General features: G+C 38.4%; 2 protein-coding genes across 2 annotated transcripts in view; one reads left to right on the top strand and one right to left on the bottom strand.

The window, feature by feature from the left end:
- SLC25A12 (solute carrier family 25 member 12) overlaps positions 1-17,099 on the bottom strand; it is a 183,455-nt gene that overhangs the window by 108,265 nt on the left and 58,091 nt on the right. The window lies entirely within an intron of this gene.
- HAT1 (histone acetyltransferase 1) overlaps positions 11,359-17,099 on the top strand; it is a 47,095-nt gene continuing 41,354 nt past the window's right edge. Inside the window, 3 exon segments of the mRNA XM_082395416.1 lie at positions 11,359-11,413; positions 11,416-11,466; positions 16,427-16,531. Coding sequence (XP_082251542.1) covers positions 11,374-11,413; positions 11,416-11,466; positions 16,427-16,531 — 196 coding nt within the window. The 5' untranslated portion in view covers positions 11,359-11,373.

Below are 17,099 nucleotides of genomic sequence, written 5' to 3'. Positions count from 1 at the left end.
AGAACACTCCCTAACACCATACACAAAAATATACTCAAAATGGATTCGAGACCTAAATGTAAGACCGGACACTATAAAACTCTTAGAGGAAAACATAGGAAGAACCCTCTTTGACATAAATCACAGCAAGAATTTTTTGATCCACCTCCTAGAGTAATGGAAATAAAAACAAAAATAAACAAATGGGACCTAATGAAGCTTCAAAGCTTTTGCACAGCAAAGGAAACCATAAACAAGACGAAAAGACAACCCTCAGAATGGGAGAAAATATTCGCAAACGAATCAACGGACAAAGGATTAATCTCCAAAATATATAAACAGCTCATGCAGCTCAATATTAAAGAAACAAACAACCCAATCCAAAAACGGGCAGAAGACCTAAATAGACATTTCTCCAAAGAAGACATACAGATGGCCAAGAAGCACATGAAAAGCTGCTCAACATCACTAATTATTAGAGAAATGCAAATCAAAACTACAATGAGGTATCACCTCACACCAGTTAGAATGGGCATCATCAGAAAATCTACAAACAACAAATGCTGGAGAGGGTGTGGAGAAAAGGGAACCCTCTTGCACTCTTGGTGGGAATGTAAATTGACACAGCCACTATGGAGAACAGTATGGAGGTTCCTTAAAAAACTAAAAATAGAATTACCATATGATCCAGCAATCCCACTACTGGGAATATACCCAGAGAAAACCATAATTCAAAAAGACACATGCACCCCAATGTTCATTGCAGCACTATTTATAATAGCCAGGACATGGAAGCAACCTAAATGCCCATCGACAGACGAATGGATAAAGAAGTTGTGGTACATATATATGACAGAATATTACTCAGCCATAAAAAGGAACGAAATTGAGTCATCTGTTGAGACGTGGATGGATCTAGAGACTGTCATACAGAGTGAAGTAAGTCAGGAAGAGAAAAACAAATATCGTATATTAACGCATGTATGTGGAACCTAGAATAATGGTACAGGTGAACCGGTTTGCAGGGCAGAAGTCGAGACACAGATGTAGAGGACAAACGTATGGACACCAAGGGGGGAAAACCGCGGTGGGGTGGGGATGGTGGTGTGCTGAATTGGGCGATTGGGATTGACATGTATACACTGATGTGCATAAAATTGATGAGTAATAAGAACCTGCAGCATAAAAAAAAAACAAAAAAACAAAAAAAACAACTAATACTAAACTTTCTTTGGTTTATTTGTATGGAAATATGTTAATATAAATGTTTCAGACATTACATGAAATTTCTAAAAATCTTATATGTTCTGGTATAATGTTATAAGTCATAATTCTAGTTATTACTTTAAAATGTATATCTCAGAAATAACGTAATTTCCTTGTCAATTGCATTATTATGAACTTTCATCAAATCTTTAACCATGGTCATTTTTAAGTCTTTTGTCATTTACAGACAGTTCTGGGTGTACTCTGATGCTTTCGCAAAAATGTTCCTATAAAAGGGTTTCATCTTCAAGGAATTCATGGAAAAGACTCTGACAAATACAGGTTTCTGGTAACTGACTATACTGCTGAACTGAATGAATAAGCATTTTCAGACCTCTACTGGAAAACTGATGAATTCATAAAAGTGCTAACAAAAGATCAAGATGAAAAAAAAATTAATTACATGGGACTGAGTGAACTGATGAGGATGATTATAATTTTTGTGACTTTCTGTTTGAATAAAAAAAAAAAAGAATGGGGGTTCAATAGCAGCTATACTTTATATTATTATCACTCCCCATCCCACCCCCACCTTATATGAAGAGCATTGGCACTGGCTAACATTTTAAATTTCATTATCCTGTGATGATATGATAGCTGATAAGACTATGTGTGTCCATTGCATTGGGGACATTGGTTGCACACAAGAGGTGATACATGAATTTCTTGTAGGTCAAGTGACACCAGGAAGATATTGGGGCTTGAATTGCTTTTGCAGCGTTTCACCCAAAAGCGAGGACTACTAACAAAGTAAATAACAGCAGCAAGTTGCCGGAGTTTCCTTATCAGGGAATTGGTACAATACGGAGGCCCCTTTCTGCTCACTGAAGGAATTAAGAATGTGTGCTATGGGAGAGGCAGTAAGAGCATTGAGAGCAGTCAATGTCAGCCAGAGAAGCAGAGATGACCAAGACAGAGAGCAAGATTCATTTCTCCTCTATTCCTACTTCTAGCCCCCAATACCAGAGGAATTAGCCTTGAAAAAGAAAGAGGACAACATATCCTAGAACCAGACACTCTCCCCAGCCCAATCTTTAGGGGCTTGACGAGGGAGAACGAGTGAAAAATTGGTTATATTCCCTTCCTCATTTCACATCCCTTGTGGCTACAAGTCTGGCCCACAATGGAGGGGGTTTTAAAACACCAAAGTTTTAAACTAGGCCAGGCTAGACTTTGAGTAACTTAAAAGAGCAGAAAACTATGGAATCTGCCTGGGGGGAAAGGACATTCAACATAGTACAGTGGGAGCAGTGACTAGAGGAAAAATACAACATTTTATGTTTATATCCCCACGAAGTTCAGATTCCTTAGTAACTTGGTCACATAAAAGTAAGAGTAGTATGCAGTTTATGATATAATGTTAAGTGAATGAATCAGAACTTGAAACTGTACATATATAGCAAGTACAATTATATGAGTAATCTGAATATATTAAACAAAGCCAGGAGCAGATAACTGAATTTTCTCTAAAACATAATTTTGCATAGGGTCAGCAATGATCATGTATCCAATCAAACATACTATTATACATACTTCTTTTTGCCATTTATTTGTTTTAAGAAGTAAAATAAGTTTATTTAGCAAGATTGCTTTTCACAAATCCATGTTAGTCAATGGATACTTGGTCACCCTCTGTGGACTTATAAATCATGTTTTTTTGTCTTTTGGTTTTTTGGTTGTTGTTGTTTTTCAAAGATTAACACCATAGCATTTCAAAGAAGACTAAACGGAGTGTGATCTTTCAGTTCCTCCCCTTTCCATTAAAAATTGAGTATTATGCTTGTCTTTTTCCATTATCTGCAATCATTCCAGTTTGCAGGGAGTCTATACATATAATTGTTAATAGTGCAGATATTTCAGAGACCATGTCTTTGAGCCCCCTAGTGAAGATTCCTTTAGGCCCACCCGATGTGAAATCATCTACCAAAACCTATTCTAACTCCAATTTCTATAGCATCATTGCTGTATTTATACAAAGACTCTAATTTATGAAGTCTTCCTCCCACATTGGAATATTTTAGGACACTGGAGCAGGGTAAGAATTTCCTGTGGCATATTGATATCATACCTAGGAATTCCTTAACCCCTTCTTAACCCAAGCCTGGTAAGAGATAAAAAGTTTATGCCTATCTTTTTAAAAATCTCAACTCTATATAACCCCAATGAGAAATATATATGAACTAGATAGCATAAAAATAAAGTAAGGATCACCAAAGAATGACCTTTCAAATTACAGCTATTATTCTTATCTGTCACAATGATGATTTAGATAAGTATTTATCTACCTTTAATAAATGGATAACGTGTTGTAATGTACTAAACATATAACTGTGCAATTTTCATTTGTGCTTAGATATGGACTCACATACAATTAAGTCTCCCAATAGTAAATAAGATTGTCATTTAGCATTTAAACATATTATCTAATTTATTTTATTTAACAGTAAGCAAAGCAAAACCTAAGATAATTAAATCATACTGATACTATTTAAATGACAATTTGTCATCTCCCTGATGCAGTCCTTCTGTGTATTTTACTCAAAAGAACAATGGGAAGTTCAAAATCTGAGAATAAAATAACTTGAAAATCCACTTGAAAAGGAAAAAATAGCAAAAATCTTTACCAAATGAAAGAAACATACAATTTAGCTCAGCAGGGCTTCTACATACCCAAGGACAATGTAGATGTGCAGCCACAGTTTTTTGTTTTTTTTTTTTTTTAATTTTATTTATTTATTTATTTAATGGCTGTGTTGGGTCTTCGTTTCTGTGCAAGGGCTTTCTCCAGTTGTGGCAAGTGGGGGCCACTCCTCATCACGGTGCGCGGGCCTCTCACTATCGCGGCCTCTCCCGTTGCGGAGCACAGGCCCCAGACACCCAGGCTCAGCAATTGTGGCTCACGGGCCCAGCCGCTCCGCGGCACGTGGGATCCTCCCAGACCAGGGCTCGAACCCGTGTCCCCTGCATTGGCAGGCAGACTCTCAACCACTGCGCCACCAGGGAAGCCCCCACAGTTTTTTGAAAAAGAAAATTTCGTCCTGGTTTTTCTTGTGATCTTGGTCTAACAAAACTTATATAACATAAAATGTTATAATTATTTGTTAATATTTTTAAATATCTTAGGAATCCCTTGAGATTATTCTTAAAACTTTTTTAAAATGGAAGTTTTCATTTTTCCAAGTATTCATCCTTAATTGAGAATATTACATGTTTTTTTAAAGTTAACATTCAGATTTTTAGATAAGATTTCATAAAATGAGAATATAACACAGTATTTCAGTAAAGAGATAATTTCATTTATATAGGAATAGTCCTTAAGGGCCAGGCAGAGGAGGGGAGGGAGACAAACATGAGAGTGGGCCTAAGAAGACAGGATAAAGGCAAACTTAAATGTTAAATGTATTCAGTACAACAGTTAATCTGAATAAAAATCTTCAGTAAATGTTAGTTAAAAGCATTTGTTCTCACTTCAAGTAAGAACTCAGGGATGAAGATAATACAGTTCCAGCTCTGGAGGAGTTATCAATAAGAGGTAAACAGGCTTAAGACTGGCGAACGTGATTATTCATAATTATCCCCTAGGAGGACAGATCAGAAAGTGAGGCAATCCTTCTGTGATACGCAGGCCCACTTTGGTGAGTCAACACAGCAGGCCCCAGATACAGCAGGCCTCAATGAAGCCAAATGGAGAGAAGTGAGAGAAGAGCATACAAGCGTCACTTGGGGTGAAACGTGGGGCCGCTGCAAGTAACAGCCTAGCCTCACTCCTGTTTGTTGCAGGAAATCCAGGGAGAAAAGGAGGAAGAGGCGTTATACCTACTGTACCACTTACCCAATACCTCTCTTGGACTCTGTAAGTAGACTCCAAATAGGGCCTGGGTTTGGGGAGAAGGCAGCATACATTTAGTCCTAAACGTTTGGGTGCCTAACTGACTGAGAGATAGAGAAGGAGGTATAGAGAAGGAGGGTAAGCTCTGATGAAGGAGGGTAAGCTAGGCTTTCTTAGAGCTTTGTAAGAAAGCTAGAATTTAATCTGGGTTAAAATTCTCTGGGGAAAGCCAGGGCTACTGATGATCTGGGCTTGCTACAAGAACACCTGTGTCCCACAGAATTTTGTCTTTGGAGCCATTGTACCAGGGATAAATTTACTCTGGCAAAAGATCATCTCCTGGCGATTGTATTGATGACACACCCTACTCCCTGATGACATCCAGAGGACAATTTAATAGAAAAATACCTGTGTTATACACATGTTGGTAGTAATGGGTTAAATATGGATAAGGTAGTTTTTAGTCTGATTCTAATCACATGCTCAAGGATGTTTATTTTAAAGCAAGGAAACAGCAGTTTCCAATACCAGGAACCATGAAGTGCTTGAACAAAAGTGGAAGCTTAGTTGTTTTGGGGATTAATTGTGTTCTTGATGGTGTTACTGCAAAGTCATTTAACAAATACTTATTAGATATCAACCATGTGCCAGACATAGTGACTTTCTCCCCAAAGCAATGTATTTCACGAAGGAAATTAGCCCTTTCTACAGCAAGAAAGGAAAAAAAAGTGGGAAAACATAGGACCAAATTGAGAGACTTAGACCACAGTATCACCTTCATCAGTTACTTGCTAAAAAACCTCAAGCAAACGGTTTTTTAAGTCAGGGATCTCAGGGGTGCACAGGTGATTGACTGGGGTAGAAAATATTAAAAACGAGTATTCATATTCTTTTTTGTCTAAAAAATTAAAAGTTAATAATAGCAGGACTTCCCTGGTGGTGCAGTGATTAAGAATCCACCTACCAATGCAGGGGACACAGGTTCGAGCCCTGGTCCGGGAAGATCCCACATGCCGTGGAGCAACTAAGCCCATGCGCCACAACTACTGAGCCTGCGCTCTAGAGCTGGCAAGCCACAGCTACTGAGCCTGCGTGCCACAACTACTGAGCCCACATGCCACAACTACTGAAGCCCGTGCTCCTAGAGCCCGTGATCCGCAACAAGAGAAGCCACCGCAATGAGAAGCCTGCGCACCGCAATGAAGAGTAGTACCCGCTCGCTGCAACTAGAGAAAGCCCACGCGCAGCAACGAAGACCCAATGCAGCCAAAAATAAATAAATTAATAAAAAAAGTTAATAATAGTAATATTTAATATAGGAATTAACAGTAGAAATATATTGATATATAGAAGAGGAGATATCAGCAAAAGTTTTTATGCATATGTATACCAAATAAACATGACAATGACTAGATTACCTGATTTCTAAAATCACTTTGTTCTAAAATTCCTGATTCTGTATTATTCAAAGTACCTTAGTTGCTCTTAAAATTAAAAAATAACACCATATCTATAGTAACATAAACTGCCTCATATACAACAAAATTTAACTTTATAAAGATATGTAAAAGTAAACCTTTTATTCTTTAAACGCATCCTAACCCTACCAACACACCCTTCTTACCTGATGAAGCAGGTTCTCTTTGTATTATATGGTGCTGGTTAGCATGACAGTTTCTTTCTCTTAGATCATTAAATTCTGGATTCCCTCTAGCAAAATTTTCAGAAAGAATTCTTTTACTAATTTGCACAGTGATTGGTTGGTTTAGCTTGTTAACAACTATATATATTCCTTCAAAATTCTGATTTGTAAAAAAGTTTAGAAGAAACACTACCATAAAGCTATATTTTTTTTTTATAATTCTTTTAAGGAAGAGGTTTATGAAGTAAACACTTAACAGCACTGTATAGCAGGTATAAAAGCTCTTCACTTTGTGTGTCCAGATCATAGGAAGTTAAGAGTCTTGTTTTGCACAGTGATATGGGTAAACAGGTTACTACGGGAGTGCCTGAAAACCAACCCATTAGAACGACAGCTTTCACAATGTGAATATACTTAATTCTACTGAACTGTATGCTTAAAAATGATTAAGATGGGACTTCCCTGGTGGCACAGTGGTTAAGAATCCGCCTGCCAATGCAGGGGATGCGGGTTCGAGCCCTGGTCCGGGAAGATCCCACATGCTGCGGAGCAACTAAGCCCGTGCGCCACAACTACTGAGCCTGCGCTCTACAGCCCACGAGCCACAGCTACTGAGCCCACATGCCACAAGTAAAAAAGCCCGCACACCTAGAGCCCGTGCTCCGCAACGAAGAGTAGCCCCCACTCGCTGCAACTAGAGAAAGCCTGCACGCAACAACGAAGACCCAATGCAGCCAAAATTAAAAATAAATAAATAAATTTATTTTAAAAAAATGATTAAGATGGTCAATTTTATGTTATGTATTTTTTTACTACAATCAGAAAAAAGAAAGACAGAATGACTGAAACAATATATCAGTTTAAAATATTTCTAGGGCTTCCCTGGTGGCGCAGTCGTTGAGAATCTGCCTGCTAATGCAGGGGACACGGGTTCGAGCCCTGGTCTGGGAAGAACCCACATGCCGCGGAGCAACTAGGCCCGTGAGCCACAACTACTGAGCCTGTGCGTCTGGAGCCTGTGCTCCGCAACAAGGGAGGCTGCGATAGTGAGAGGTCTGTGCACCGCGATGAAGAGTGGCCCCCGCTTGCCACAACTAGAGAAAGCCCTCTCACAGAAACGAAGACCCAACACAGCCGAAAATAAATAAATAAAATATTTCTAGTCATAATTTTCACCACTTTTTAGTCTTATTTATTTAATATCAAAGTAGCTTTGATAAAGTTTTCTTCACCCTCCTCCTATCCTGAAGCTCTTCTACCTTGAAAAACAACACAAAACAACAGCAAAAAAAAGTTTAAAACAGAGGAATAATGGTCATTTTTCTGTTGGCTAGAATGGAAAAAAGAATTAATATTTGAAGTAATATTTTAACTATGAAATGTGAAATATCATAGGCATTACTGTGTTAGTCACCCTAAATAGACATACATAATTAAAGCCATTTTTACAAACTATAGTTTCAAAAAGTAAAGCGGGCATCACTGGGTGGTCATTTTGTAAACAAAAATAAGCAGTTATAGTCCTCTTCCCTCATTTTGACCAGTCTTTGCTTGTAAATAATGACAGAATGCAAAACTAGAAATATTAATTTTCAACTAACTGTTCCTTGTACCAATTAAGCTGCTTCTCTTTAATTCTATGTATCATAATTTATAGAATGTAGAGTGTAGAGTTAGCCACCATGTCTAAAAACTTCCAAAAGATTGATAAGTTTCTAGTTATGAAAGAAACCAATACATCCTCATTAAAAGAAGCAAACAGTATTTTTTTTTTTAAATCCCTGATTAATCCCCATCTCCAAATTCCCTCTCCTAGAAGGAGCCATAGTTAAACTAGTTGGTTATGCTTCCAGATGTTTTCTATGTTTATATCAAAATACACTTTTTTATACAAGTAAAATATAATGTTGTAACTTATTTTTTAACCTATTATATAGTATTTTCCCAAGTCAGTACATATTAGCCAGCCCCTTTTGATGAATGGTTAGGCTATTTCCAATGTGCCAGTAAAATTAATGCTGCCTTGAACATCTTTGATCATTTATCTTTGCATTCTTGTGCAAATAGTTTTGTAGGACAAATACTTTTAAGTGGAACTACTACCTCAAAGGATGTACAAATAGAAACGTGTTAAATTTTTTAAATTGCTTCTCAAAAAGTACTAGTTTACACACCTATGGGTAGTGTATGAGAATTAAAATATGGAATGTGCAAACTGCTGGTGCTGTGCATCTTAAGTTATTTCTCTAACAGTAGTTTTCAATATGAGCTGGCCTATTTTTATTTTCTTTCTTTTATCCCATACGAAAGTCATCTAGCTGGACAGGGGATTCTGGATAATTGTTCTGGGAACTGAAACTCATACATCACACCCCCACCATTTGCACTATGAGCTAAACAAATGAGTTAACTAACTATTCTTATCTGTCTGTAGAGACGTATGTATTTTGAAATAAAGACACATCAAGTACCTGCATTTTTCTTTTGGATCTCAAATTTCCTACATCCACTTTCTGATAACCATCTTTTTAATACCATGTTAAAAAAAAAAAAAAAATCCCTTCCGGAGGTTTCAAAACACGATGGCAAAATTTACTAGTCCATATGCAGTTGAACCTGTACCAAACATACGGTTGCTAGTTCATTCCTAACAGTGTAATATGGCCTTCTTCTATGGAGAAAAATGCCTTTTCCAAATTTCCTATTCTAGAATGAATGGTATCATACTAATACCACCTCATATTAATATAGAATTTTACAGTTTACAAACCTCTCTCCTAAATTTTTCCATTTGATTTTCATAACTCAGTGTAATGACTGGGAAGGTTATTATCTCCACTTAATAGATGAAACAAGGTCACACAATCACGAAGTAGGAGAACTGAGACTAGTAGGGCACTGAACTTTCCACACCACTATGCTGCCTCCTTCCTATACATGAGGACAGCAGATTCCTTTTGTAGAAATTGTATTCTATGGTGGTAACATTCACTTCCTAAATCCCCTTTAGAATAAGGTAAAATATAAATTGAAAAGAGCGGGAAAACCCTACAAAAATATTTTTTCCTTTTTGGTAATTTTATTATTACCTTTCTGAAAGAAGTCATTCATTTAGGTTTTAGGTAAACTAGCTAAACATGTATTCTGTGACATTTTTAATAAATATGTGTGAACAGTTCTAAGACAAGGACAATTTAAAACTGTAACCTCAATTCTGCAAGCAGATCATATGAAATATTAGTCATACAATATATAGGTTTCATCGTATTTCTTATTCATATTCATCTTATTTCTTATTCATATTATCATATATGTTTCAACATATTTCTTCCCTACAACCAACCATAAAGTCACATAAAGTCATAAAATCTGTTTCAGATTTGCGGCAGTTAAGACAAATTCCTCTTGATTTCTTATTTTAAGGATCATAATTGCCGGTCAGATATTGACCAATCTACAGGTAAGGTGGTTTTGGAAAGAAATGCTGAATCTTGCCATTTTGAAAGAACGATTATATAAAAAGATTGTTTTCTGTTTTTGATCCATAATGTCATTAGTGACAACGATTTCAGTTTTCTTCTTAACATTATGATCGTAATTTCTTATGTTTCATTAAAGCTTAAAGAAAAAGGATCTGAGCATTCTCAGTACCTTTTCTGATCTTTACCTTCCGGAGGGCCATCTCCATGTAGTCAAATACTGAGCTGAGTATCTGGAGAACTGGGCTCTTGTGTAGGCTGTACACTGAGTATGAATTTGGGTAATTTCTCTTTTCTGGGCTTTAGTTTCCGCATCTCTAAAATGAGGAAGTGTGTTAGTTCTAGATTATCATCCCAAGGGTCCATTTTAGCTCTAGTATCATCATTGTAAAACCTATTAACCACCATTTGTTGAGACAAGGCATTCTAGTGTACAGACATCGTGGGAGTATTTGTGGATACCTAAACAGTGGCTTATCCTCTGGGACAAACCGTTTCAGCAGCTACTAAACACTAACAAGCCCTATGGCCCAAATCAGGTAGCATCCTGTGATGTGGTTTACGCCACTAGGACTTGAGAGATGTAGAACCAGAACAGTTCTGGTCACCTAAATTATTACTAGGTAGCAATTTCCTTACACTAAATTGTTGCCTCATAACCTTAAAATGCGGAAGCAGAGTACCTAGATATCACACCGTATACATACTGTTTAAAAACATAAAGGAAAAACGATGTTAAACAACTATTTACCGCAAAAATAGAAACAAATAAAATACGGGAAAATTTCTCCGGCAACTCGAACTCAATCCCTATATTTTACCTGTAAAACTAGGGCTCAGGTGTTTGGATCTACTGTCCAGGCCAAGGGAAAAGTTTTTCTAACAGTCTCCAAAACATCGTTAAGGGGGAACAGAAAACTGCCAGAGGTATGTATATTATGCAAATCAACCCCAAAGAAACTCTCCTCGAGCCGGCGGGCATCTCAACAGAGAATATCCCTTTGCGGCCTCCTCCTCCAATTCAAGCCTCAAATAGGCTGACGGTGCTGGCCTTGGCTAGGCAACCGTCCGAGCCTTCCCGGCCGTGTTAGCCCCGCCTCTCGAGGCGCTTCCACCACCCCGCGCCTCGAACCTCCTCCTCTCATTGGCCAGCACCAGGCCAGGGGTGGGCGGGGGAAATGCGTCAGAAAGTGTGCTCACTTCCGGCCAGGGAGCGCGCGGGTTGATTCGTCCTTCCTCGGCCGCGGGTGCTCGCAGCTCGGAAATGGCGGGTAAGTTCCCGGGAAAAGTTTACCAAGGGGAGGGGGCGGGCAGGTTTGGGAAAGGACGCCGAGACGGTGGTGACAGTGCCCGCCTGGAACTTTTGGGCTGCAGTCTGGGTTCTAGAAGGCCTGTTTCAGCCTGGAAGCGCGGAACTCTCAGCTCAGCTCCTTGTTCGCCGAGGTTCGTGCCCCCGCCCCCAACGGCTCGGGGTTCTGCACATTCTGCGGGGAACTCGGCCCTTAGGAGGGCCGAAGAGGCCAGGAGAAAGCGTCATGATTTGGGCTTGTAAGGTGCCAGGTGCCTGGACGCCTGTTTCTCTTCTCATTCTTTTTACCTACTGCTGCCTCATCCACTAGTCTGGTTCTGTTCCCGCCAGCTGATTTTAATGCTCAGACTTCTCTTCCAGGTCTCTCTCCGCCTTCCACTACAGTCAACTTCTGAGCTAGCGCATTGCTGTCTTGCCCTGCACTAGGGCTCTCATTTGAATCTTGATTGACTCCGTAATAGTCTCCTTAATCTCTCACACTTTAGTATTACTAAGATCTATTTAGATTTCCTTTGAGAGAGAGACAGTGAAGCATTCTTCCTTAATCTAAACTTCTCTTTTAGGGGGTGTCTATTTTAATTTTCTTGTTTATTCTATTCACCTCTTCTTTATTGAGTCTCTTCAGTTCACAACATTTAATAACTAATAATTGCCATTATTCTGTACGTTTATAAAGATTGTTTTGGGTTGAGTATATGCTTTTTTTATCCAGTTACATATCTTTTGAAGTGATGGACAGTTTCTTTTTCTTTTATCTTGTCCATTGACTTTATAGTAGTCTCAGTACACTTTTATGGATGTGCTGGATACACAGGCTATAGCATGAGCTCTACAGGTGTTTAAGGAAGGGCTCTTCTACCAGATAGAGACTGTAGGATTTGGGGGTACACTGGTACTATAAAAGAGGGGGGACATGTGTATTGCACAGAGTGTAGTGTTATAAGAATTACACCTAAATTCGAATCTCAGTCCCACCGTTTAGTAATCGGGTGCCCTTTAAGCAGTCAAACCTCTTTCTTTTTTTTAATTTTAATTTATTTAATTTATTTATTTTTGGCTGCGTTGGGTCTTCGTTGCTGTGTGTGGGCTTTCTCTAGTTCCTGCTAGCGGGGACTACTCTTCTTTGCGGTGTGCGGGCTTCTCATTATGGTGGCTTCTCGTTGTGGAGTACGGGCTCTAGGCGTACGGGCTTCAGTAGTTGTGGTTCGCGGGCTCTAGAGCGCAGGCTCAGTAGTTGTGGCGCACGGGCTTAGTTGCTCTGCGGCATTTGGTATCTTCCCGGACCAGGGGTTGAACCCGTGTCCCCTGCATTGGTAGGCGGATTCTTAACCACTGCGTCACCAGGGAAGGCCGACCAAACCCCTTTCTAACTGAGCTTTTGAATATGAAATGGGGCTGATATAGTATCGACTTGTCTTATAGAATTGTGGGGATTAAACTAATGTATGATTTGTTGCTTAGATTATTCATAAATGCCTTGAGGTGGGTTCTATTATCTAATTTTTATAGATGATGTTTGAGGTGGGTTCTATTATCTCATTTTTATAGATGATGTTTGAGATGGGTTCTATTATACCATTTTTATCCATTAGGGTCAGAGAAACCAAGTAATGTGCTCTAGTTAACAGATCTAGTAAGTAAATAGTGAAGCCTGGATTTGAATCCAGCAATTCTGACTCCAAACCATTAATCTATACTGCTTCAAGTGTTCCCCATATTCTGTATATGTGTGTTTTAACCGCTTACTGAAGTTTGCGGCATGTCATTGTACCCCATTTTTCATTTCTGCTCGTGACCTTTTTTCCCTGAATTTTTCCTAATTTTTATGATCATTTTGTTGGGAGATTTATTGTCATCTTTGCTTGAAAGTTTCTCTTCATAATGGTTTTTTCCATTGTTAATTATTATATACATTGATGGGTAGCCACGTTGTACTAAAACCATTTTGTTATTCCAATAGCCTATGACTTCATGCACATGGTTACAAAAATTTTGCTAATACAGTGAAAATTTTCTTTCCTAACCCTGTCCCCGTTCCTTCTCTTTATCCTAGAAGTAAGAGTGGTTACTAGTTTCTTGTGTATTCTTCTTGAGATAATCTTTCTATGCATTATTAGTTGTGCTGTATAACAAAGTGAATCAGCTGTATGTATACATATATCCCCATATCCCTTCCCTCTTGCACCTCCCTCCTACCCTCCGTATCCCGCCCCTCTAAGTGGTCACAATGCACCGAGCTGATCTCCCTGTGCTATGCAGCTGCTTCCCACTAGCTATCTGTTTTACATTTGGTAGTGTATATATGTCAGTGCTACTCTCTCACTTCGTCCCAGCTTACCCTTCCCCCACCCCACATCCTCAAGTCCATTCTCTACGTCTGCGTCTTTATTCCTGCCTTGCCACTAGGTCCATCAGTACCAGTTGTCTAGATTCCGTATATATGTGTTAGCATACGGTATTTGTTTTTCTCTTTCTGACTTACTCTAGGTCCATCCACCTCACTACAAATAACTCAAGTTTGTTCCTCTTTATGGCTGAGTAATATTCCATGGTATATATGTGCCACATCTTCTTTATCCATTCATCTGTCGATGGACATTTAAGTTGCTTCCATGTCCTGGCTATTGTAATTAGTGCTGCAATGAACATTGTGGTACATGTCTCTTTTTGAATTATGGTTTTCTCAGGGTATATGCCCAGTAGTGGGATTGCTGGGTCATATGGTAGTTCTATTTTTAGTTTTTTAAGGAACCTCCATACTGTTCTCCATAGCGGCTGTATCAGTTTACATTCCCACCAACAGTGCAAGAGGGTTCCCTTTTCCCAACACCCTCTCCAGCATTTATTGTTTGTAGATTTTTTGATGATGGCCATTCTGACTGGTGTGAGGTTATACCTCATTGTGGTTTTGATTTGCATTTCTCTAATGATTAGTGATGTTGAGCAACCTTTCACGTGTTTGTTGGCAACCTGTATGTCTTCTTTGGAGAAATGTCTATTTAGGTCTTCTGCCCATTTTTGGATTCAGTTGTTTATTTTTTTGATATTAAGATTCATGAGCTGCTTGTATATTTGGGAGATTAATCCTTTCTCAGTTGCTTCATTTGCAAATATTTTCTCCCACTCTGAGGGTTGTCTTTTTGTCTTGTTTATGGTTTCCTTTTCTGTGCAAAAGCTTTTAAGTTTCATTAGGTCCCATTTGTTAATTTTTGTTTTTATTTCCATTTTTCTAGGAGGTGGGTCAAAAAGGATCTTGCTGTGATTTATGTCAAAGAGTGTTCTGCCTATGTTTTCCTCTAAGAGTTTTATAGTGTCTGGCCTTACACTTAGGTCTTTAATCCATTTTGAGTTTATTTTTGTGTATGGTGTTAGGAAATGTTTTAATTTCATTCTTTTACATGTAGCTGTCCAGTTTTCCCAGCACCACTTATTGAAGAGGCTGTCTTCTCCATTATATATTTTTGCCTCCTTTATCAAAGATAAGGTGACCATATGTGCGTGGGTTTATCTCTGGGCTTTCTAGCCTGTTCCATTGATCTATATTTCTGTTTTTTGTGCCAGTACCATACTGTCTTGATTACTGTAGCTTTGTAGTATAGTCTGAAGTCAGGGAGCCTGATTCCTCCAGCTCCGTTTTTCTTTCTCACGATTGCTTTGGCTATTCGGGGTCTTTTGTGTTTCCATACAAATTGTGAAATTTTTTGTTCTAATTCTGTGAAAAATGCCGTTGGTAGTTTGATAGGGATTGCATTGAATCTATAGATTGCTTTGGGTAGTATAGTCATTTTCACAATGTTGATTCTTCCAATCCAAGAACATGGTGTATCTCTCCATCTGTTTGTATCGTCTTTAATTTCTTTCATCAGTGTCTTATAGTTTTCTGCATACAGGTCTTTTGTCTCCTTGGGTAGATTTATTCCTAGATATTTTATTCTTTTTGTTGCAGTGGTAAATGGGAGTATTTCCTTAATTTCTCTTTCAGATTTTTCATCATTAGTGTATAGGAATGCAAGAGATTTCTGTGCATTAATTTCGTATCCAGCTGTTTTATCAGATTCATTGATTAGCTCTAGTAGTTTCCTGGTAGCATCTTTAAGATCTCTATGTATAGTATCATATCATCTGCAAACAGTGACAATTTTACTTCTTCTTTTCTGCTTTGGATTCCTTTTATTTCTTTTTCTTCTCTGATTGCCATGGCTAAAACTTCCAAAACTATGTTGAATAATAGTGGTGAGAATGAGCAACCTTGTGTTGTTCCTTATCTTAGAGGAAATGGTTTCAGTTTTTCACCATTGAGACCGATGTTGGCTATGGGTTTGTCATATATGGCCTTTATTATGTTGAGGTAGGTTCCCTCTATGCCTGTTTTCTGTTGTTGGTTTTTTTTTTTTAATTTTTATTTATTTATTTATTTATGGCTGCGTTGGGTCTTCGTTTCTGCGCGAGGGCTTTCTGTAGTTGTGGCGAGTGGGGGCTACTCTTTGTTGAGGTGCACAGGCTTCTCATTGTGGTGGCTTCTCTTGTTGCGGAGCACAGGCTCTAGGCACACAGGCTTCAGTAGCTGTGGCACGTGGGTTCAGTAGTTGTGGCTTGTGGGCTCTAGAGCACAGGCTCAGTAGTTGTGGCACACGGGCTTAGTTGCTCCGTGGCATGTGGGATCTTCCTGGAGCAGGGCTTGAACCCATGTCCCCTGCATTGGCAGGCAGATTCTTAACCACTGCACCACCAGGGAAGCCCTTTTTTCTGTTTTATAATGAGACAGTCATACTCAGTACATTTAAGTAGGAGTATATGGAGATCTATGATCTATTAGCATGTTATAAGTCTTACCTTTATTCCAGTTCTAATAAGAACCCTATTTGTAGGTTTGACTAATTAAACCACTTCCACCTAGACTTTTTAAAAACCTTTTTTCTTAGGATTTGGTGCTATGGAGAAATTTTTGGTTGAATACAAGAGTGCAGTTGAGAAGAAACTGGCAGAGTACAAATGTAACACCAACACAGCAATTGAACTAAAATTAGGTATGTATGCCTTTTCTAAGTAGTATTACGTGTGTATTGTGTGTGTATATATAATGTTTCTTTTTAAATTTGAAGTAGAATTTTATGTAAGAGCAGTTTATTGCAGTCATTTGTATAGTTATTGTATTGTTTTTGCAATTTAATGTTTAGTTTTCTACACTTATTGAACGCATTCAGATTTTATTAAGTCTTGGTTTATGTCATGATGTGGGTAGATGTTTGAGAGATGGCAGAGTTTACATATAGAAAGTTCAGTGTGGCAAAAAGTGACAGGTATAAGTGGTCTCAGCCTCTTAAAAATATTTACTTTTACTTATTTGCTTGTAAAAATAATAGAAAATAAGTGTTGGGGAGAATGTGGGGAAACTCGCATATGTTCCTGATGGGAACATAAAATGAGGCAATTACTTTGGAAAACAGTTTGGTAGGTTCTTAAAAAGTTAAACATATATATTTGCCATATGACTCAACAATTCAACTCCTAGGTATCTACCCAAGAGAAATGAAAATGTTTGTCCATACAAAAACTTGTACATGAATGTTCACAGCAGCATCATTCGCAATAGCC

This window comes from Balaenoptera borealis (assembly GCF_965194805.1).
Source record: "Balaenoptera borealis genome assembly, chromosome: 6".
NCBI lineage: Eukaryota > Metazoa > Chordata > Mammalia > Artiodactyla > Balaenopteridae > Balaenoptera > Balaenoptera borealis.
Note: the sequence above shows the minus strand (reverse complement) of the source record. Positions and strands in the feature narration are given on the sequence as shown.